General features: G+C 39.9%; 1 protein-coding gene across 2 annotated transcripts in view; it reads right to left on the reverse strand.

The window, feature by feature from the left end:
- LOC128597508 (C4b-binding protein alpha chain-like) overlaps window positions 1–19,854 on the reverse strand; it is an 83,305-nt gene extending 63,451 nt beyond the window's left edge. Inside the window, exons 1-3 of one of the 2 annotated variants that reach the window (XM_053607926.1) lie at window positions 19,633–19,854; window positions 4,435–4,604; window positions 3,000–3,182 (exon numbers count right to left, since the gene is read on the reverse strand). In XM_053607926.1, the coding sequence (XP_053463901.1) occupies window positions 3,000–3,182; window positions 4,435–4,600 (349 nt within the window). In that variant the 5' untranslated portion in view covers window positions 4,601–4,604; window positions 19,633–19,854. Of the gene's footprint in view, window positions 1–2,999; window positions 3,183–4,434; window positions 4,608–19,632 lie in introns of both variants that reach the window. The other variant, XM_053607925.1, reaches the window with a different exon arrangement.

Below are 19,854 nucleotides of genomic sequence, written 5' to 3' on the forward strand. Positions count from 1 at the left end.
AAGAAGGCCAATGTTACAATAGTGACTAAAAAGGTATTAGGAAATGTGTTTCCCTCTTGGGACATTCCTGGTGAAATTTTCAATGATACTTGTTTTCACTGGACAAGTTGTAAAATGGTTGAATAAGGTATTACGGATAACAGTAGCAATAGGCAAAACTAACTAAATTGACTAAATTCCCTTAGCCAGAAGTATAGCAGACTGGTGACAGATCAACTTAAGAAACAAACATAAGTTGACCCCTTTAGAAATAGTCACTGGAAGGCCTATATTTCTAATACACAATAGAACCTCATGAATCTTCTGCTACTGAACTCTGATATGCCTAAAGGCTAAAAGGATTTAATGTGTTTATACCAAAGTGTATTTTCACCAGATAAAGAAAGTTTTTCATGGTCCCTTGACAGAAGACAATCAAACTCTTCACCATCTAGAACCCAGAGCTTGGATCATCTGAGAACAACATCAACATCGGAAAGACTGCCCTTGCCATCAACAATGCAGTAAAACTTTCACACCTTGAACCATGGGTTCATACTCTCACAACTCAGAAAGACCCCCTTCAAGACTCTTAAAACTGTACACCTGTTGGAGACCTTAAGGTAAAACTAACCAGAGAAGTTTCTCCCCAGAAGTAGACAGCATCCCAGGTGCAGGCAGATTTTCCCCCAAGATCATGAATCAAGAATTGTCTGCAGTCATGAGACTCTTATCTCTGTTTTTTCCTTGCTTTTGCCTGTATCAATAATAGGACTGAAAAGGGGGTGTCTTGTGTGCACTCATGGGGTATACTTTTATTTGTGGAGGATTTTGCAGGCAGTCTTACACATGGACAAACTTATGCCCTGATTGATGAAAGATGAAAGGCCAGTGTGGGTGAGAAATTTTAATGGTGCCTTTATTGCTTCATAATCAATCAGAAACAGAACACTGGTCTGCTCCTACATCATAGGTTAAAAAGAACATTGCCAGGAGGCTTTCACTCCTCTGAATTTACATCATTTTTTAAATCTCTTTTTCCATGGTTTGGAGTGAGACAATGATTAAAAATGAATCCCTCATAATAGACTTTATAGCAGATTCTACTATGAAGCTGTGGTTATACAACAGATTTTAAATTCTCTTGCTAAAGTCAATCCAGGTAATAGAATTTTCTAGATTACTTAACAGCTAAACAGAGGATGTATCTGTGCAGTTCTGAGACCTACTGTTGAGCATGAAGGAATACACTAGGTATTACACAAATTCAGTTGTAGTGAATTAATGAACAGCTGCTTGGTTGTAATGAATAGACTCTGTATATAGCTCATTCTTTGAGCTATTGGATTTCAGTTTGTTTGGGTCATGACAAACCTGGCTAGGGAGCATCCTCCAAACTTTTGAAATGATCCTTTTAATAATCTTAATAGTAGTCTTCCTGGTGTGCTATATTCTCTCAAAAGCTTTAGAAGTTTTCCTGCAGCCATCAGTAAAATGTCATTCTCTCTTTGACTGGACCAAAACAAACCCAAAGAATTGTGCACCCATGAGGGCACCTTAACCTAGGAATGACTTGCTAAGATCAGAAATCCCAAATCATGGTAAGTGAGAACAGTGGTAAAGCCCTAAGTTTTGGTCACACACTTATTTAAGTGAGAATCTGACTAAAAGAGGAGGACTTTGAAACAAAATTAAGACACTGAAATTTTGAAAACAAAATTTTGAAACAAAATTAACAACATTGGCCCTTGTTTTGGACTTAGTTTGTGCATGAGGCCCCCCAAACCAGGACAAACCAATATGGACTCATTCATACTAAATACAACATGATCAAACTAAAACTTTAAGGAAACAGATAAATTCTAAAGCAGACTACATTTTTTCCCCTCCTGAAAATAGGAGATTCCAACACAAGGAGGTCCTCTCTAAACCTTACCCCCCAAAAATAAATAAATAAAGTAACCTGCCTGAAGTCTTTGTTCCTAGCTCACAAACCCCATTCTTCTACTATTTCTGTTTAGCTGTTTCTGTACCTCACTTCCATTTTCTGTAGGTCACTTTCCTTTTTCTGTCCGTAAATTTCTTCAACCATGTGGTGTCTATGGAGTCTCTCTGGACCTGCTCTGGTTCAGGGACTTCCTGATTCACACATCGTTCTCTGCTCTATTAAACTCCTTTAAATTGAATTTATCTAAAGTTTTTTCTTTTAACAATTAGAAAAGAAGATGTGTTGATGAAGTTCCACCTCTGTTTTCAGAAAGACCTAGAGGTTTAAATTCAAACTTATTTGTGATACTGACTCACCAAATTTTTATGCTAGAGGAAAAAGTAATACAAAATTTGATCTCTTGTTTTTCTGGTACATTTTGCCAATAGAGAAAAAGACCCAGTTAAGTCACTGTGGTAAGGTAACCTATGATACAGGATTTAAATTCCCTGACCAGGGACTGAGGAACTTTGGCTTATTCTATGTCTGCAGCATACACTTTGAACCTGGGCCAGTCAAAATGTTATGTCCTTCATCACAAAGGGAACAGAAAAGAGATGGTATAGACAACATGCCCTTACTACTGGAAAACATCACAGAATACAGTCCCAACTGACAGTGAATGACAGCTTCTTCCAAATACAGCAGCTATTTTTGGGTAGGTATTTAGGTAGCTACTTTGGCAACTGCATTACTACTTTAGCCACCTAACTTTCATAATTTTTTTTTTAAGTGAATCTGGTTTTCCACGTATTATAATGAAATTTGTGGTTCATTTCTTGAAAGAAATGTTTGGTGAATTACTTCATAAAGCATACACTTCTTTTTCGATATAATTAGCTACCTTCAAATTTTTCTGCTTTATTTTGTTTTTCTTTGTGTTTCAAAAAATGGCACATGCGTGTACATTAAAATCAATAATTGACCTACAAGATGGTTTCTTAGTGACTAAAGATTTAGAAAGTTTAGTTTCTGGGACAACTTTCCAAAGATGGGAAAAGCACAAATGAAAGAAAAAATTGTTGATACTTACTGGTACAGAAGATACTATAGTGCCACTGGCCATTAGAGGTACAAGTAAGAACCTGATTTGAAGTGAGCCTACTATATCCAGGGCGGCACGTGTATTTCAGAACACTTCCATCTTCAAAGTCTGTCTCATTCAAGTGTCTTATTGGGGAAGCAAATTGTAAAATGGGTGGAGGACCACAATTGCCTGGACACCAAATGACAAGAAACATCAAAGTTATACCTTGGCACATAGCATCTTAATGTTTCAACAGTATAATTTTCAGAGTAGGGAACATTCTTTTCTCCTCTAATCAAGAAAAATCATATGCCAATGAATGAATGGCTCAATAATCTAGTGAGTGATTAGTAACATATGTTTGTTGATGAATGATAACAACAATGATAATGATAAAAGGTGGAATTTTTAAATCATTTCTTACTATATATGAGATAATTTATCTGCAAAGGATGACAGACCTGAATGTGATCAGCCTATCAGATTCCCCACCAATCTGTCTCACCCTGTATTATCTACTGTCTGGTTGAACAATTTTCTTTGGTTGTGGGTTTATCCAGAGTGGAAGCCAATTGTTCACTCAGATGCATTGATGCAAAGCCAGAAGTTCCCAAAAGTTTGCCTTAACAGAAACATATTTTATCAAAGTAATATTATATAGCATTTGCTGCATCAGAGAAGGGAAAGTGAGTGGCTGGGAGATGGGTAATAATATTTTTAATTTATGTTTTTTAAACCTTTTGGATTTTTTTTTTTTTTGAGACAGTCTCACTCAGTTGCCTTGGGGCTGAGTGCCATGGTGTCACAGCTCACAGCAACCTCAAACTCTTGGGCCCAAGCAATCCTCTTGCCTCAGCTTCCCGAGTAGCTGAGAATATAGGTACCTGCCACAATACCTGGCTAGTCTTCTATTTTTAGTAGAGACAGGGTCTCACTCCGGCTCAGGCTGGTCTCAAACTCCCAAGTTCAGGCAATCCACCTGCCTTGGCCTCCCAGAGTGCTAGGATTACAGGCATGAGCCACCTGCCTGGCCAACCTTTTGAATTTTTGATGATATGGAGGAAGAAGCCTGGAGCTCTTGGGGCTTATTAACTTTTTAAGAACCCAGGTAGGAATGTACACTTCGCCCCTTCACTCTGGATAAACCCACAACCAATGAAAATTATTTAACCAGACAGTAGATAATACAGGGAGAGACAGATTGTTTGGGAAATTCCTGGAGAAGACATTCTAAGGACAAATGTCCAGAAAACTTCCTTTTTTACATGGAGAACAAATTTCCATCTTGTTTATTCCATATTCCAGCTATTCAAATAAATCCTTTGTTACTGGAGTGAGATTTCTGCTGACAGCTTAGTCATCACTTTTTTAGTCCTAAAAGTGAATGTGTGGATGATCTAAATTGCTTATTGCCAATCTCTGTTTGTTTCCCATTACTCACCAAGAACAGTGGCCACCAGAGCAGAGAGCAAGGTCACTTGGAACAGAGTTGGATCAGAGACTTTCCGCAGCCCAGGGAAGGACCAGTCTGCCATTTCCCCTTTTTTACGAAGTGTCCCATGTGGAGCTCTTGGAAAGGCCATGGTCGGCTGCTGCTTCTCTGACATTTTTCTACTGAAAAAAAAAATTAATTTAATAAATAGTTAATGAATTCTTACTAGTTACAAAGCACTAAAATAAATGCTATGGGATCCATGTCTTCAAGGAAATGATAGCCTAGAGTGAAAAAAAAAAACATGAGCACAAATGTTACAGCATAAGGCAGTGAGGGATGGCCTCTGCAGAACCAGTGTGCTCAGAAGAAAAATTGATTCCCAGTGGAGAGAGGGAGCCGACTTTACACAGGAGGCTGCATCTGAGCTAGGCATGCTGTAAGTTAGAGAATAGATTCAGGCTATGTTGGGGGAACAGTAGGTAACACTTCATTTTCACTGGTAAGTGTAGTGTCTGTGACAGGGAGATAGTTGTTAAAGAGATATGTCTAAATGGCCATGCTTAGGAATTTATAGGCTTTATTCTTTGGAGAATAAAGAGTCATCATTTTGTGTTGGGATTTTGTTTGCGATTTGCGTGTATATTTTTAAGCTAAGGAGTGACATAATGATTATACTTTAAGAAGATAACGGGGGGGGGGAGGAGACAAGATGGCGGACTGAAGCCAGCTTTCAACAAAGGCTCCCGTCCAGAAGGAGAGTTAAGGGACAGGAATTTAGTAAGTATCCTGGTGGACTTGAGCCCCACCAAGAAAGAAGGCTGAAGAACGCACATCAACACCACTGAGGCAAGTTGTGATCACAAGGACGCAAACAAAAGGTACAAAATCCACCACCAAGTGGATGGGAGTCCTCCTCCCCCATGAGACCGGCTCAAGAGCCCCACAATTGAACAAGCGGGCAGAAATTAAAGGCCCTCCCACTACACTCCACGGGAGAGACCTTCTAAAAACTGGACCTACCTCCCCTACTGGGGTGCTGTGGCATTCTCCTGCCGGACATAGGGCTGAATAAAACTTTGGGAATCCTTTGCCGGCAACCCTGAATCCCCGGCGCTCACCTCCCGCCCACTGAGGTCTGGAGGCCTGTCCCCCAGGAGTTCCGATCCTTGGGTGATTTCTCAAGGGGAGTGGACAGTCCCCGAGTTGCGACTGGTCAGCATTGACTCTGAGGCGCAAGAGTGAGGAGAGGTCACCGGGCTGAGGGGGAGTCACGCCTCGTGGCACTTCCCTGCGGTGCAGTGCAGCAACCCTCCCCGGGCACAAGACTGAATAAGACTCTAGCTTCCCCGCTGAGAGCTGAGAGCCCCTACTCTCACTCGGGGTCTGAGGGCCTATCCCCCAGGAGTTCGGCTCCTTGGGTGATTTCTCGAGGGGAGTGCACAGTGCCTGAGCTGCGTCAGGTCAGCGCTGACTCTGGGATACATGAGCGAGGAGAGGGCACTCTGCTGAGGGGAAATCAAGCCTTGGCAGCACTTCCCTGCGGTGCAGTGCAGGAGCCCTCCCCGGACCGTAGTATTGCGTAAAACTGAATGAAACTCTAGCTTCCCCCCCCACTCCCAATCGGGGTCTGGGGGCCCATCCCCCAAGAGTTCTGATTCTTGGGGGATCTCTTGAGGGGTGTGGACCCAGCACAAACTGCGGCCGCTCAGTGCTGACTCTGGGGCGCGGGACAGAGGAGAAAAGGGTCGCCTGAGTGCCCACACCAGAGCAGCAGTTCCCTGGAGGTAGATCAACAGCCGTTTTTTCTTTAACAGCAGAACGCTCACTTCTGGATATTCTGAGGCCACACCCCCTGTCTCCCTGGGCAACCAGAGGAGGCCACCGGTGACACGGCTCACAAACCCGGGAAGCTTCCAGGGCAGGGCCGACCCAGAGAGGTGTTCAGACGCAATTCTCCAGCAGCAAAGACGTTTGAACTCAAAACAGCCCGTCTTCTGTAGGCGACGACAGGAACAGAGACAGAACCTCACAAAGTTGTCTGTTCTGTTCTGTTCTGTTAGCAGCATCCATCAGGGACGGGGCTAAGCCTGAGTGAACACCTCCTTCCCATCACCTGCATCAAACACTCAAAGATGTCAGGCCCCATCTCCTCCTGCTAGATAGCGGCAGTCTGCGGGGGCCTGGCAGACTTCCTTGTGATTCGGGCAGGTGCAAACCCCTGGAGTGTCTGTTCACTGCAGGCAACTGGGTTAGCCATCTGCAGAGATACCAGTGACTGGGTCCGACGGAGGGGCAAAGTGGGGAAGGAGACGTCAACCTTCCCAGACTGCTCTGTTTGCTGGGTGGCTCCTCCTGACTCCACGCTGCACTGGGGTGAGCTGTGTCAGAGGAGTCACCAGGCCCCTGTGATCCAGTTCCCAGAGACCTCTTGAACCCTTCCACCCGAGACAAGTGTCGATTGAGACAGTTGATTCGGACCTTTTGAACTGGGCTAATAGACTGAGGACTTTTCAGGCAGTGCCCTGGGTGTGCGATTGTAGGAAGGTTTGATTCTCCTTTTCCAACTGGGGCCAGAGGTGGGCAGGCGGGGTGACTTAATTGCTGATTTTTCCACACAGCTGAGACTTCAAGCCAGAGTAGAAGTTGCAATAGGATCGAACAGAAACCAGCTGAAAACAAGACAGAACCACTTTGCTCCACCACACCAGACAGGGCCCCAGTTTCTCAGGCCACAACACTGTACGGGCCCTCGATAAAACCCCAGGGGAAAAACCAAAGGGAGTAAACCATGGGGCGGAATCAGCGGAAAAACTCTGGTAACATGAATAACCAGAATAGATCAACACCCCCAAGAAAAGATACGGCAGATGTGATTGAAGATCCCATTCATAAACAACTGGCTGAGATGTCAGAAGTCGAATTCAGAATTTGGTTTGCAGACAAGATTAATAAAATGGAATTAGGAATTCGAGGAGAAATTCAAAAATTGTCTCAAGAATTTAACGAATTTAAAGATAAAACCACCAAAGACTTAGACACACTGAAACAAGAACTTACAGCCCTCAAAGATATGAAAAATACAGTAGAATCCCTCAGTAACAGAATGGAGCAAGCAGAAGAAAGGATTTCTGACATTGAAGATAAAGTCTTCGAACGCTCCCAATCTCTCAAAGAGGAAGAGAAATGGAGAGCAAAAACGGATCACTCACTCAGAGAACTCTCAGATAATTCGAAAAAAAAACAACATAAGGGTTATAGGAATTTCGGAGAACGATGAAGTGGCTGCCAAGGGCACAGAGGCCCTTCTACATGAAATTATGAAAGAAAATTTTCCAGACCTGCCTAGAGAATCTGAAATTCAGATAGCAGACAGCTTCAGAACCCCAGCACGATTCAACCCCAATAAGCCATCTCCCAGACATATCATAATTAGCTTCACTAAAGTTAACATGAAAGAGAAGATTCTCAAAGCAGCCCGGCGAAAGAAAACTATAACGTACAAAGGTAAGAATATTAGAATAACTGCAGATCTCTCTGCTGAAACTTTTCAAGCAAGAAGAGGCTGGTCATCAACTTTTAATCTCCTAAAGCAAAAAAACTTTCAACCCAGGATCTTGTATCCAGCTAAACTGAGTTTCATCTATGATGGAGAAATTAAATACTTCAATGACATTCATATGTTGAAAAAATTTGCCATAAGTAAACCAGCTCTTCAGGATGTTCTCAGACCTATCCTCCACAATGACCAACCCAATCCTATACCACAAAAGTAAACTCACTCAGAAACTTCGGATCAAACTCCAACTTCCACACTGGCGAAAGGATTAAAAATGTCCACTGGACCTTTGAAAAACTCGATACCCAAAATTCCACCAGACTTATCAATACTCTCCATCAATGTGAATGGCTTAAACTGTCCTCTAAAGAGGCATAGGTTGGCTGACTGGATACAAAAACTCAAGCCAGATATTTGTTGCATACAAGAGTCACATCTCAACTTAAAAGACAAATACAGACTCAGGGTGAAAGGATGGTCATCCATATTTCAGGCAAATGGTAATCAGAAAAAAGCAGGTGTTGCAATTTTATTTGCAGATACAGTAGGCTTTAAACCATCAAAAGTAAGGAAGGACAAGAATGGTCACTTCATATTTGTTAAGGGTAATACTCAATATGACGAGATCTCAATTATTAATATCTATGCACCCAACCAGAATGCACCTCAATTTATAAGAGAAACTCTAACAGACATGAGTAACTTGATTTCCTCCAGCTCCATAATCGTTGGAGATTTCAACACTCCCTTGGCAGTGTTGGATCGATCCTCCAGAAAGAAGCTGAGCAAAGAAATCTTAGATTTAAACCTAACCACCCAATATATAGATTTAGCAGACATCTACAGAACATTTCATCCCAACAAAACTGAATACACATACTTCTCATCAGCCCACGGAACTTACTCCAAAATTGATCACATTTTAGGTCACAAGTCTAACCTCAGTAAATTTAAAGGAATAGAAATTATTCCATGCATCTTCTCGGACCATCATGGAATAAAACTTGAATTGAGTAACAACAGGAATCTGCATACCCATACAAAAACATGGAAGTTAAATAACCTTATGCTGAATGATAGCTGGGTCAGAGATGAGATTAAGAAAGAAATCACCAATTTTTTGGAACAAAACGACAATGAAGACACAAACTATCAGAACCTCTGGGACACTGCAAAGGCAGTTCTAAGAGGGAAATTTATAGCACTGCAAGCCTTCCTCAAGAGAACGGAAAGAGAGGAAGTTAACAACTTAATGGGACATCTCACGCAACTGGAAAAGGAAGAACATTCCAACCCCAAACCCAGTAGAAGAAAAGAAATAACCAAAATTAGAGCAGAATTAAATGAAATTGAAAACAAAAGAATAATACAACAGATCAATAAATCAAAAAGCTGGTTTTTTGAAAAGGTCAATAAAATAGATAAACCTCTGGCCAACCTAATCAGGAAAAAAAGAGTAAAATCTCTAATATCATCAATCAGAAACAACAAAGACGAAATAACCACAGACTCATCAGAAATCAAAAAAATCCTTAATGAATATTACAAGAAACTTTATTCTCAGAAATATGAAAATCTGAAGGAAATAGACCAATACTTGGAAACACGCCACCTTCCAAGACTTAACCAGAATCAAGTGGAAATGTTGAACAGACCCATATCAAGTTCAGAAATAGCATCAACTATACAAAACCTCCCTAAAAAGAAAAGCCCGGGACCAGATGGTTTCACATCAGAATTCTACCAAACCTTTAAAGAGGAATTAGTACCTATATTACTCAACCTGTTCCAAAATGTAGAAAAAGAAGGAAGACTACCCAACACGTTCTATGAAGCAAACATCACCCTGATCCCCAAACCAGGAAAAGACCCAACAAGAAAAGAAAATTATAGACTAATATCACTAATGAATATAGATGCAAAAATATTCAACAAGATCCTAACAAACAGAATCCAGCAACACATCAAACAAATTATACATCATGACCAAGTTGGTTTTATCCCAGGGTCTCAAGGCTGGTTCAATATACGTAAATCTATAAATGTAATTCAGCACATAAACAAATTAAAAAACAAAGACCATATGATTCTCTCAATTGATGCAGAAAAAGCTTTTGATAATATCCAGCATCCCTTCATGATCAGAACACTCAAGAAAATTGGTCTAGAAGGGACTTTTCTTAAACTGATAGAGGCTATCTACAGCAAACCCACAGCCAATATCATATTGAATGGAGTTACATTGGAATCATTTCCACTCAGATCAGGAACCAGACAAGGCTGCCCATTGTCTCCATTGCTTTTCAACATTGTAATGGAAGTTTTAGCCACCGCAATTAGGGAAGAAAAGGCGATCAAGGGTATCCATATGGGGTCAGAAGAGATCAAACTCTCGCTCTTCGCAGATGATATGATTGTGTATCTGGAAAACACTAGGGACTCTACTACAAAACTCCTAGAAGTGATCAAGGAATACAGCAGCGTCTCAGGTTACAAAATCAACATTCATAAATCGGTAGCCTTTATATACACCAACAACAGTCAAATTGAAAAAAGCAGTTAAGGACTCTATCCCATTCACAGTAGTGCCAAAGAAGATGAAATATTTGGGAATTTACCTAACAAAAGACGTGAAAGATCTCTATAAAGAGAACGATGAAACTCTAAGAAAAGAAATAGCTGAAAATGTTAACAAATGGAAAAACATACCATGCTCATGGCTAGGAAGAATCAACATTATCAAAATGTCCATACTACCCAAAGCAATATATAATTTCAACGCACTCCCTATTAAAGCTCCACTGTCATATTTTAAAGATCTTGAAAAACTTTACTTCGTTTTATATGGAATCAGAAAAAACCTCGAATAGCCAAGACATTACTCAGAAATAAAAACAAAACAGGAGGAATCACACTACCAGACCTCAGACTTTACTACAAATCGATAGTGATCAAAACAGCATGGTATTGGCACAAAAACAGAGAAGTAGATATCTGGAACAGAATAGAGAACCAAGGGATGAATCCAGCTACTTACCGCTATTTGATTTTTGACAAGCCAATTAAAAACATTCAGTGGGGAAAAGATTCCCTATTTAACAAATGGTGCTGGGTGAACTGGCTGGCAACCTGCAGAAGACTGAAATTGGACCCACACCTTTCACCATTAACTAAGATAGACTCTCATTGGATTAAAGATTTAAACTTAAGACATGAAACTATAAAAATACTAGAGGAGAATGCAGGGAAAACCCTTGAAGAAATTGGTCTGGGTGAGTATTTCATGAGGAGAACCCCCCGGGCAATTGAAGCAGCTTCAAAAATACACTACTGGGACTTGATCAAACTAAAAAGCCTCTGCACAGCTAAGAACACAGTAAACAGAGCAAGCAGACAGCCCTCAGAATGGGAGATGATATTTGCAGGATATATCTCTGACAAAGGTTTAATAACCAGAATCCACAGAGAACTCAAACGCATCAGCAAGAAAAAAACAAGGGATCCCATCGCAGGCTGGGCAAGGGATTTGAAGAGAAACTTCTCTGAAGAAGACAGGCGCACGGCCTTCAGACATATGAAAAACTGCTCATCATCTTTAATCATCAGAGAAATGCAAATCAAAACTACTTTGAGATATCATCTAACTCCAATGAGACTAGCCTATATCACAAAATCTCAAGACCAGAGATGTTGGCGTGGATGCGGAGAAAAGGGAACACTTCTGCACTGCTGGTGGGAATGCAAATTAATACATTCCTTTTGGAAAGATATATGGAGAACACTCAGAGATCTAAAAATAGATCTGCCATTCAATCCTGTAATTTCTCTGCTGGGCATATACCCAGAAGACCAAAAATCACAACATAACAAAGATATTTGTACCAGAATGTTTATTGCAGCCCAATTCATAATAGCTAAGTCATGGAAAAAGCCCAAGTGCCCATCGATCCACGAATGGATTAATAAATTGTGGTATATGTATACCATGGAATACTATGCAGCCTTAAAGAAAGATGGAGACTTTACCTCTTTCATGTTTACATGGATGGAGCTGGAACATATTCTTCTTAGTAAAGTATCCCAAGAATGGAAGAAAAAATACCCAATGTACACAGCCCTACTATGAAACTAATTTGGGACTCTCACATGAAAGCTATAACCCAGCTACAACTTAACAATAGGGGGAAGTGGGAAAGGGGGGGGTGGGTAGAGGGAGGGGAATCGGTGGGATCACACCTGTGGTGCATATTACAGGGGTATTTGCGAAACTTGGTAAATGTAGAATGTAAATGTTTTGGCACAGTAACTGAGATAACACTGGAAAGGCTATGTTAACCACTGTGATAAAAATGTGTCAAATGGTTTATGAAGTGAGTGTATGATGCCCCATAATCATATCATTGTGATATGATTTAATAAAAAAAACAAAAAAAGAATGCAAAAGAAAAAAAAAAGAAAAGAAGATCACTATAGCAAATGTACTCAAGGTCGATCAATTGAAGGGGACAGAGGAGAGAAACAGCATGGTTGACTAAGAAGACTGTTGCAACTAGCCAGAGAATCTGAACAAGGATATGGCAAAGGACTTAGAGAAAAGGGGTACAAATGTAAAATAAAACAAAACAAAAAGGAAGGGAAATGATGAGATAGAGAAGAAGAGTCGGATCACTATATGTATTAATAATATGGTTGGGAATTCCTTCTAAGGACTGTTGACAAAGGCAATAAACCATCAAGTACTTTGCAGTTTTGAAAAACCTGGTTTATGCATATTATATATGTATATATATGTATATTTATACACATATGTATGTTTAAGTATATATATACATATGAACATGACAAATGTACTTTCATGATTTAATCAATCTTAAGATTTGTTTAAAGCAAAATTACTAAGGACATTTTTATTCTTCATCACCACTTCCCAATCTCTTTGAAGAACACAACATAGCCTAAGTTTACTTTAGAAATAGTCCTTGTCCTTGAAGGAATAGATGAAGTTAACTCAATGAAATGTTGAATTTTATCTTTCATTTTGCTATCTCTGTTAGATCCAGATTGGTTTGACACTCTCAGGTGTTCATAATTCATACAAAGCCCATATCCATGTAGGTAGAGGAAGCCCCTCAATACTTCCCTAAAGATGTTTCTGCCCCACATTATGGAACACAGGAGGAGTTTATAGTGGTTCTTCATGCTTTATAGAGGAGCCGTTATTCTTCATTTAGCTAGAGTCACATAAGCGCCTTATCTTTCTAAAACTCAGTTCTGATGAAAACACCCCTCAACCTGTTGTCACCTGTGGGCACTCCAGGTCACATGCACCCTATCCCATAAGCTCTGTACATGGCCACTAAGACAATTCTGCCAAAACATAAATTCAACTAATGAACAATTTACTGGTTGCATACACTCACTGAAAATGTGTTCGCAGAATTCGTATTGAATGAACCCAGGTGGTCTAATCTAAAGAGGATGAGAGGAGCCAGGCTGTCATGCTCTGTCTGCCCCTCTCTTTTCCTAGTCTCCCTCTCCCTCTCTCTAGTCTCTCCTCTTTCTGCCCTAGCAATTGGTGAAGCTAGAGACAGCTGAGAGTCAGGCAAGTTGCATATCATGGAGACCATCCGACCAAATCATCTGGGAAATTTACAAAATGTGATCAATTTCTTCGTCCAATAAAAAACTGTTATGAATTATGAAAACTACAGGAACATGTTTCTTTTAACCATTGACAATTAGCAGATTTTTGAAATTCAGTGAAATTTTTAAAAGAGCCCCAAAGTACCAATAAGTTAGCGAAATTGGATTTGACTATGAAACATCAAAAGGATGAGTATAAAGTGGAAAATTTCTCACGTGAATTGTTGCAGTTGTTTTATATTTATTCACAAGAAAAATATGTATATACACTGAATATACTTAGAAAAATGTTCATGACTATATTTATGAAAAGACAACCATAAGATGAACTCCTTGGCTTCAAGAAATTGAAATATCTAAAATATGCTAAAAAGAATATAATTATATCCACCGAATATTCAAAATGAATGTTTCTTTAATGTTCGATAAATTGATAATTTGATCAGTTCAGTAAATTGATTTCCATGAACTGATCCTTCAGGAACTGGCAATGGCTTTTGGTGACACTTTCAGTAGTTTGACCTGATCATCGTGCTCCAGCTGTCCTGGATGATCAGAGTCCCTGGTTGTTCTCAGTACTTTCCTGCCTCCCACTCCTGCCCACATCACCTGTTTTCTGCCCTTTCCTTCTTTAATTCCTGCTTATTCTTCCAGTTCCTTCTTGAATATCCCCTCCTCTCCTCCAAGCAAGTCTCCACATGCAAAGTGGAATTTAGTGTTTACGAATCTAATTCTGACTTGGTTTGTGACCAAAACTCAAAGTCCATCTTTATCACTAGACCACACAATTGTTGAACTCAGAGAGTGGGCTTCTGTTCATTTCAGCCCTACAGACTGCCTAGCACTATGCCTCACAAAGTTAAAGGGCTCACAACTTGTTTGTTGAATTTAAGCCTAAAAGTACCTAAGGATAAAAAAATGTATCAAAGAAAAGTAACACTGTCCCATACCTACATCTACCCTTATAGTGTTTGCTTTGTCAAGGTCAGATATTAACTGATTTTAAAGAAAGACACATCTGTATTTGGATGAGTACAAGCCCAAGAAATTTTACTCTCAACCTGAAGTCATCATACCATCAACTAGTTACTGGAAGACAGTGAAAAATGGAAGAAATAGACCAGAACTACTTCTCCTCCCTCCACAGGTTGTAACAGGAGCTGGCAGGCACATACAGACCCTACACTGTGCTGCCACAGCCATGCTGCTGTGGACAGAGGAGGACAATGTGGCCAGGACCTTGGGCATGAGCTCTGGGGTCATACCCAGACCACATGAGTTTGAATCTTAGTTCCACCACATGAAAACTGACACTCAGTTCCTCTAAGTTTGTCTCCTCTGTTATAAAATAAGAATGATAACTGTAATTGTCTCCCAGAATTGGTGAGAGGGGCTTGGCATGTGCATGGATTGCACACAGCAAACACACAAAAGAAATGTTAGGAAGGAGCTTTTCAGAATTGGATCTGGAATATCACTGTGCTAGAAGCAGAAGTCCTAGAAGTCAAAGCATCATCATCATCATCATCATCATAATGACTTAAATTATAATGGCTGGCTGCATCACCAGACTTACTTTAAGTCTGCCCCGTGGGGAGGAACGCCTGATGAATCTGAGGCCAGCAGCCCTTGGTCTGATCTCCACTGTGGCCCTTGGTACAGTGAGATCTAAAGGTACACCATGAACACAGAGATGCTGATGCCCCAGGGTCTGTCCCAGAGGTTCTTCTGCCCTTGCCCTTGCTGTCTTCCTGGAAAGAACTCATTCATGTCCATAACTTCAATCATGATACATAAATTACTTACAGACCTCTGGCCAAATTGTCTCCTGTATATGCAAAAATTTACGTGCTCCCCCCCCAAAAATTAAATGCTCCATAAACTCAAATTGTTAACAATTATTCTCCTCTTTCTTATTCCTTCTTCCATGTAAGTGTTAAGCCATTCAGCCTGTCTTCTTTACTCTGGTTGGTAACAAGTAGAATTCCAGTGCTTAGCTTTAAAACTATAAGCCTTTCCAAACACAGTGAAAGAAATCTTGGCAAAGTAAAGAGGAATATTTTCTCTTCCCCTGCAGCTGCAAAAAAGCTGATAGTATCTGCATGTTATAACTGACCTTGCAAAAATTATTTTTAGCAAAGGGGTCATTTCTGTATTGTACAAGATAATTACTCTGCCACTTAAAAATAACCTTTAACCTTAGAAAAGTCTATAACTGTGGTTATCTTTAATTAATTAATTTATTTATTTATTTATTTATTTGGGGGGATTTACTGAGGGTGCAACACTGCTTGCATTTGTTAGGTAAAGTCTCTCTTATAATTATGTCCCACCCCCAAGAGGTTTGTCACATACCTTAACCCCTCACCCCTCTCCCGCCTTTCCTCTCTCCACCCCCCTATTCCCCTATCCCATGCCATGTACTAGCATCAATTGTCCTCACATCAGAATCGAGTACATTAGATTCTTGCTTCTCCATTCTTATGATGCTTTAGTAAGAAGAATGTGTTTCAACTCCATCCACGTTAATACAAAAAATGTAAAGTCACCGTCTTTTTTAGTGGCTGAATAACATTCCATGGTATACATATACCACAACTTGTTAATCCATTCCTGAATTGGTGGGCATTTAGCATGTTTCCACAATTTGACAATTGTAAACTGAGCAGCAATAAACAGTCTAGTGCAAATGTCCTTATGATAAAATGATTTTTTTTCTTCTGGGTAGATGCCTAGTAATGGGATTACAGGCTCAAATAGAAGCCCTACTGAAGACTATCATAAATCTGACTGGTTATCTTAGCAAATTATTTTTTGGCTGAGATGATATTTAAATGAATATTTCTGTTTTCTAAAACTTATAAGTGCTTATGAGTTTTCTTTGCAAATTCAGAAATAATTATTACGATTTCCTCTTGACCTGCAATCCTGAAAGTAAACTAAAATTTTTGAATCTGTTAGATTTCTCATTTAAGTAAAAAAAAAAAAAAGAAAGAAAGAAAGAAAAAATGTCTTTAAGAATTTAAATTCTGATTCCCAAGGTTCAGATCAGTATTTCCAACCACTTCATTTATATCTCCCAGGCACCTTGAATCAAACACATTGCAAACTAAATTTATTTAGGGATGGAAGGAGATTAAAGGGGATTCATGGAGGTAGGAGAGAATTACGGCCTTCTGGACAAGAAAGTTGGAAAGGGCCCTGAAGCAAAACAAGAGATTTGAGTGGGTGTGACTTAGTTAACCAAGTATGTGCTGTTCCTGCCAAAATGTAACTTCTAGCCTCTGAATGATCCCCCATAAAACAAAGATAAGGATCCCCGTCACAGAACAATGCACGCTACGGTTGCCACAAAACTCACAAGACTAACAGATGCCATACCATCACTAGTAAAATAAGAATTAATGTACGGAGTAAAGAAAATTGGATTTATCTGGCAAATGAGATAATCCACAACTAATGACACCAGGACAGCACACCTGAAGCCCTAAGGGGAACCAATGAGAATTCTTATAGATGAATGTAGGAGGAATTGGGATAAAAGAACTTACACTGATGTACTGCTCCTGTGCGGAGTCTCCTCTCACCCGCAGTAGGGACACTTTGCCACTCTTCGGAAAAGTCTATGCTTATCTCTGCTTTCCTTTTCTCTTTTTCTTCCTTTAAAGAAAAACTTTGCTTCCATTCTTCTACATTGGTGTCTTAGCTGCCTCAGTTTCCCCTTACCCCAGCTTCTTGCTCACCCTTTGACTCAGCTGAACTTGCTAGTTCTGCTGGGTGAACAGAACCAGGTCCACTAAACTGCTCAGAGGTGAACTCTCACCTCGAATAAAATTTACTAATTTCCTCCAACATTACTTGACCTTCGTGCTTTTTGTCTCTACTAAGGTGATGATCTCCACCTCACCTCCAGACTAAGCACTTGAGTCATTATTCCCTTCTCTTTCTTCTTTCCATATTTAGAATCACCACATTCTATCAAATTGGCCATAGCAGCAGCATTAGAATCTGTGCTGTCTTCTGTAGCCCACTTCCTCAGTGCATTTGCATATAATGCCTCGCACATGTGAAAGGGTTTACCTCTGACTTCTCCTTTATTTACTATTCAGATCAATGTTACCTCCTTGGTGAAGAATTGCCTGAGTCCACCAAGAAATGCTGGTGTCTTTTATGTCCCTCTAGTACCTTGCTGAGACCTTGATTATAACACCACATTGTGTATAACTATCTATTTACTTCCATCTCCTGGAATAGATTGTGAATTCCTTGAGGACAAAGAATGTGTTTATTCTAATTTCTGTCTCTAATCTGGTAATGTAACTGACATATAATAGTTGTCCAATAGATGAACTCAATTCACTTTTAGCTTCAGAGGGAAAAAGATTGCCTCATCAGAGACCAAATGAAATCGTGTGTATAAAATGCTCTGTAAGTTTTGAAGAGAGATTATACAATGCTTAGATTTCTTTCATAAACTCTCAGGATATTTCATGACTTACTTCAGTTACAGCATCTGCAGTTCACCATAACTCCTCCTGCAGAGTAGTTCTACTCGGCAGAACTCAGTCGGCCAGAATATGGGCATGGAGGCTAGTCCTTACGAGCTAAGGAGACCTAAGTTTGAGTTTCAATAATACATACCACAATCTAATTCTGTGACCTTGAAGAAGCTACATCAGATTCTTGAATGTCAGTTTCCTCCATCTCTAAAAGGATGACGTTAAACTTTGATGATCAATTTGATTCCCTACAAACTCTACAATTCTGTAATTGCTCCCTGAAAAGCTGAGACTAGCAAATGCCTTCATATTTCAATGACATCATCATCTTTTAAATTCTAATAGAAATGAAACCAACTCAAGAACTTTAATCAACATGGTGGGTCTCCTGTGAAAAATACTATCAGCATATAACAATGTACTACAATTTGAGAGATAGTGGGAAAACCTTCATTCCACAAATTTCTCCTTCCATTAGATATTACTTTGTAAGTTAACATACTTGTTTTGTCTAAATACCCCTTTTAAAATTTAGATACCGCTGGAAAGAATAATATTTGTCTGTGCTTGCAATCAGATTGTCCCTCTCCTTCCTTATACCTGAGATTTCAATCATGTTATTGGCAAAATCCAGACAGAATTTGCTGCCATACTTTCTCCTCTCTTCCTAGAATCTCTTTTCATCTATCAGCTCCTTCCATGTTCACATTATATTCAAATGTATCTGTAAGCTTAATACAAACCTTCCTTGATGTTCCTGCCTCGTCTGTATACTTTTTATTCTACTGATACTACTGTATTTAGGGACAGAATAAGAATCAGCAAAAAGACAAGTAGTTGAATTATTAAAATGAGGACCAAAATAATATTGAATCCTGACCAACCACAGAAGAAGAGAATTTCAAGAATTTCAGCTTCATCAAATTAAGAAAGTGAAGAAGAGGAAGGATAGGACGGCATATCCTATGCTGTCCAGCTTCAAAGACTACCTGGAAGCTGGCCAATTTCTTCCCTACTACCAACTCTGAAGGTATTTACTGACAATAGTGGAAGAGATTTGGAGGGGTTAATCAAATCTCAAAAAATATTGCAGCAAGTTTCAGAATGTGGTTATGAGAACCAGGTTTCCTGTGAACCCTTTTGGGAGGTCTGATTTACTTCTTGCCTCAACTCGCCTATGTGAGGGGGTGGTAACAGATAACAAACCAATACACATATTTTAGGTAGAATAACAAGAACAACATGTTACACCTTTTTCTGCTTTAGCATATTTTATTAGCGCGCATTACTTTTCTTCCATTTATAATAAAACCTTGAGCCTCAGAAGGGGTTAAAAGTACTTTTCAAGTCTCACAATGCCCTGGTGCAATACTCTTGCAAAGATTTCTGCCAAAACACCTCTAAGTTTTTGTCTCTTCCTAATCCTTCTAATCATGGCCTCCAAACCACCAGCCAAACCACCAGCCTTTCCCCCACAGCACCCCAGATGCTTACTAGTCCACTGACCTGCAGTAGCTGAGGAAGAAGAACGTTTTATGATGATGTCTTGGGTAGTTTCTCAAGAAAAGAAGCTGCCTTGCTCTCTACAGTCCCAGTTCTTCCCCAGGTCAGAATTTATCATATTGCTCTGAAATTGGCGAGTAATTGCTCCACCAAAAAGTCCCTAAATTCCAGGTTGGCTGGTCAGGGACAGTTAGGTGGAAATGAATGATCATAAACTCTTGACTG

Source organism: Nycticebus coucang, chromosome 10, assembly GCF_027406575.1.
Source record: "Nycticebus coucang isolate mNycCou1 chromosome 10, mNycCou1.pri, whole genome shotgun sequence".
NCBI lineage: Eukaryota > Metazoa > Chordata > Mammalia > Primates > Lorisidae > Nycticebus > Nycticebus coucang.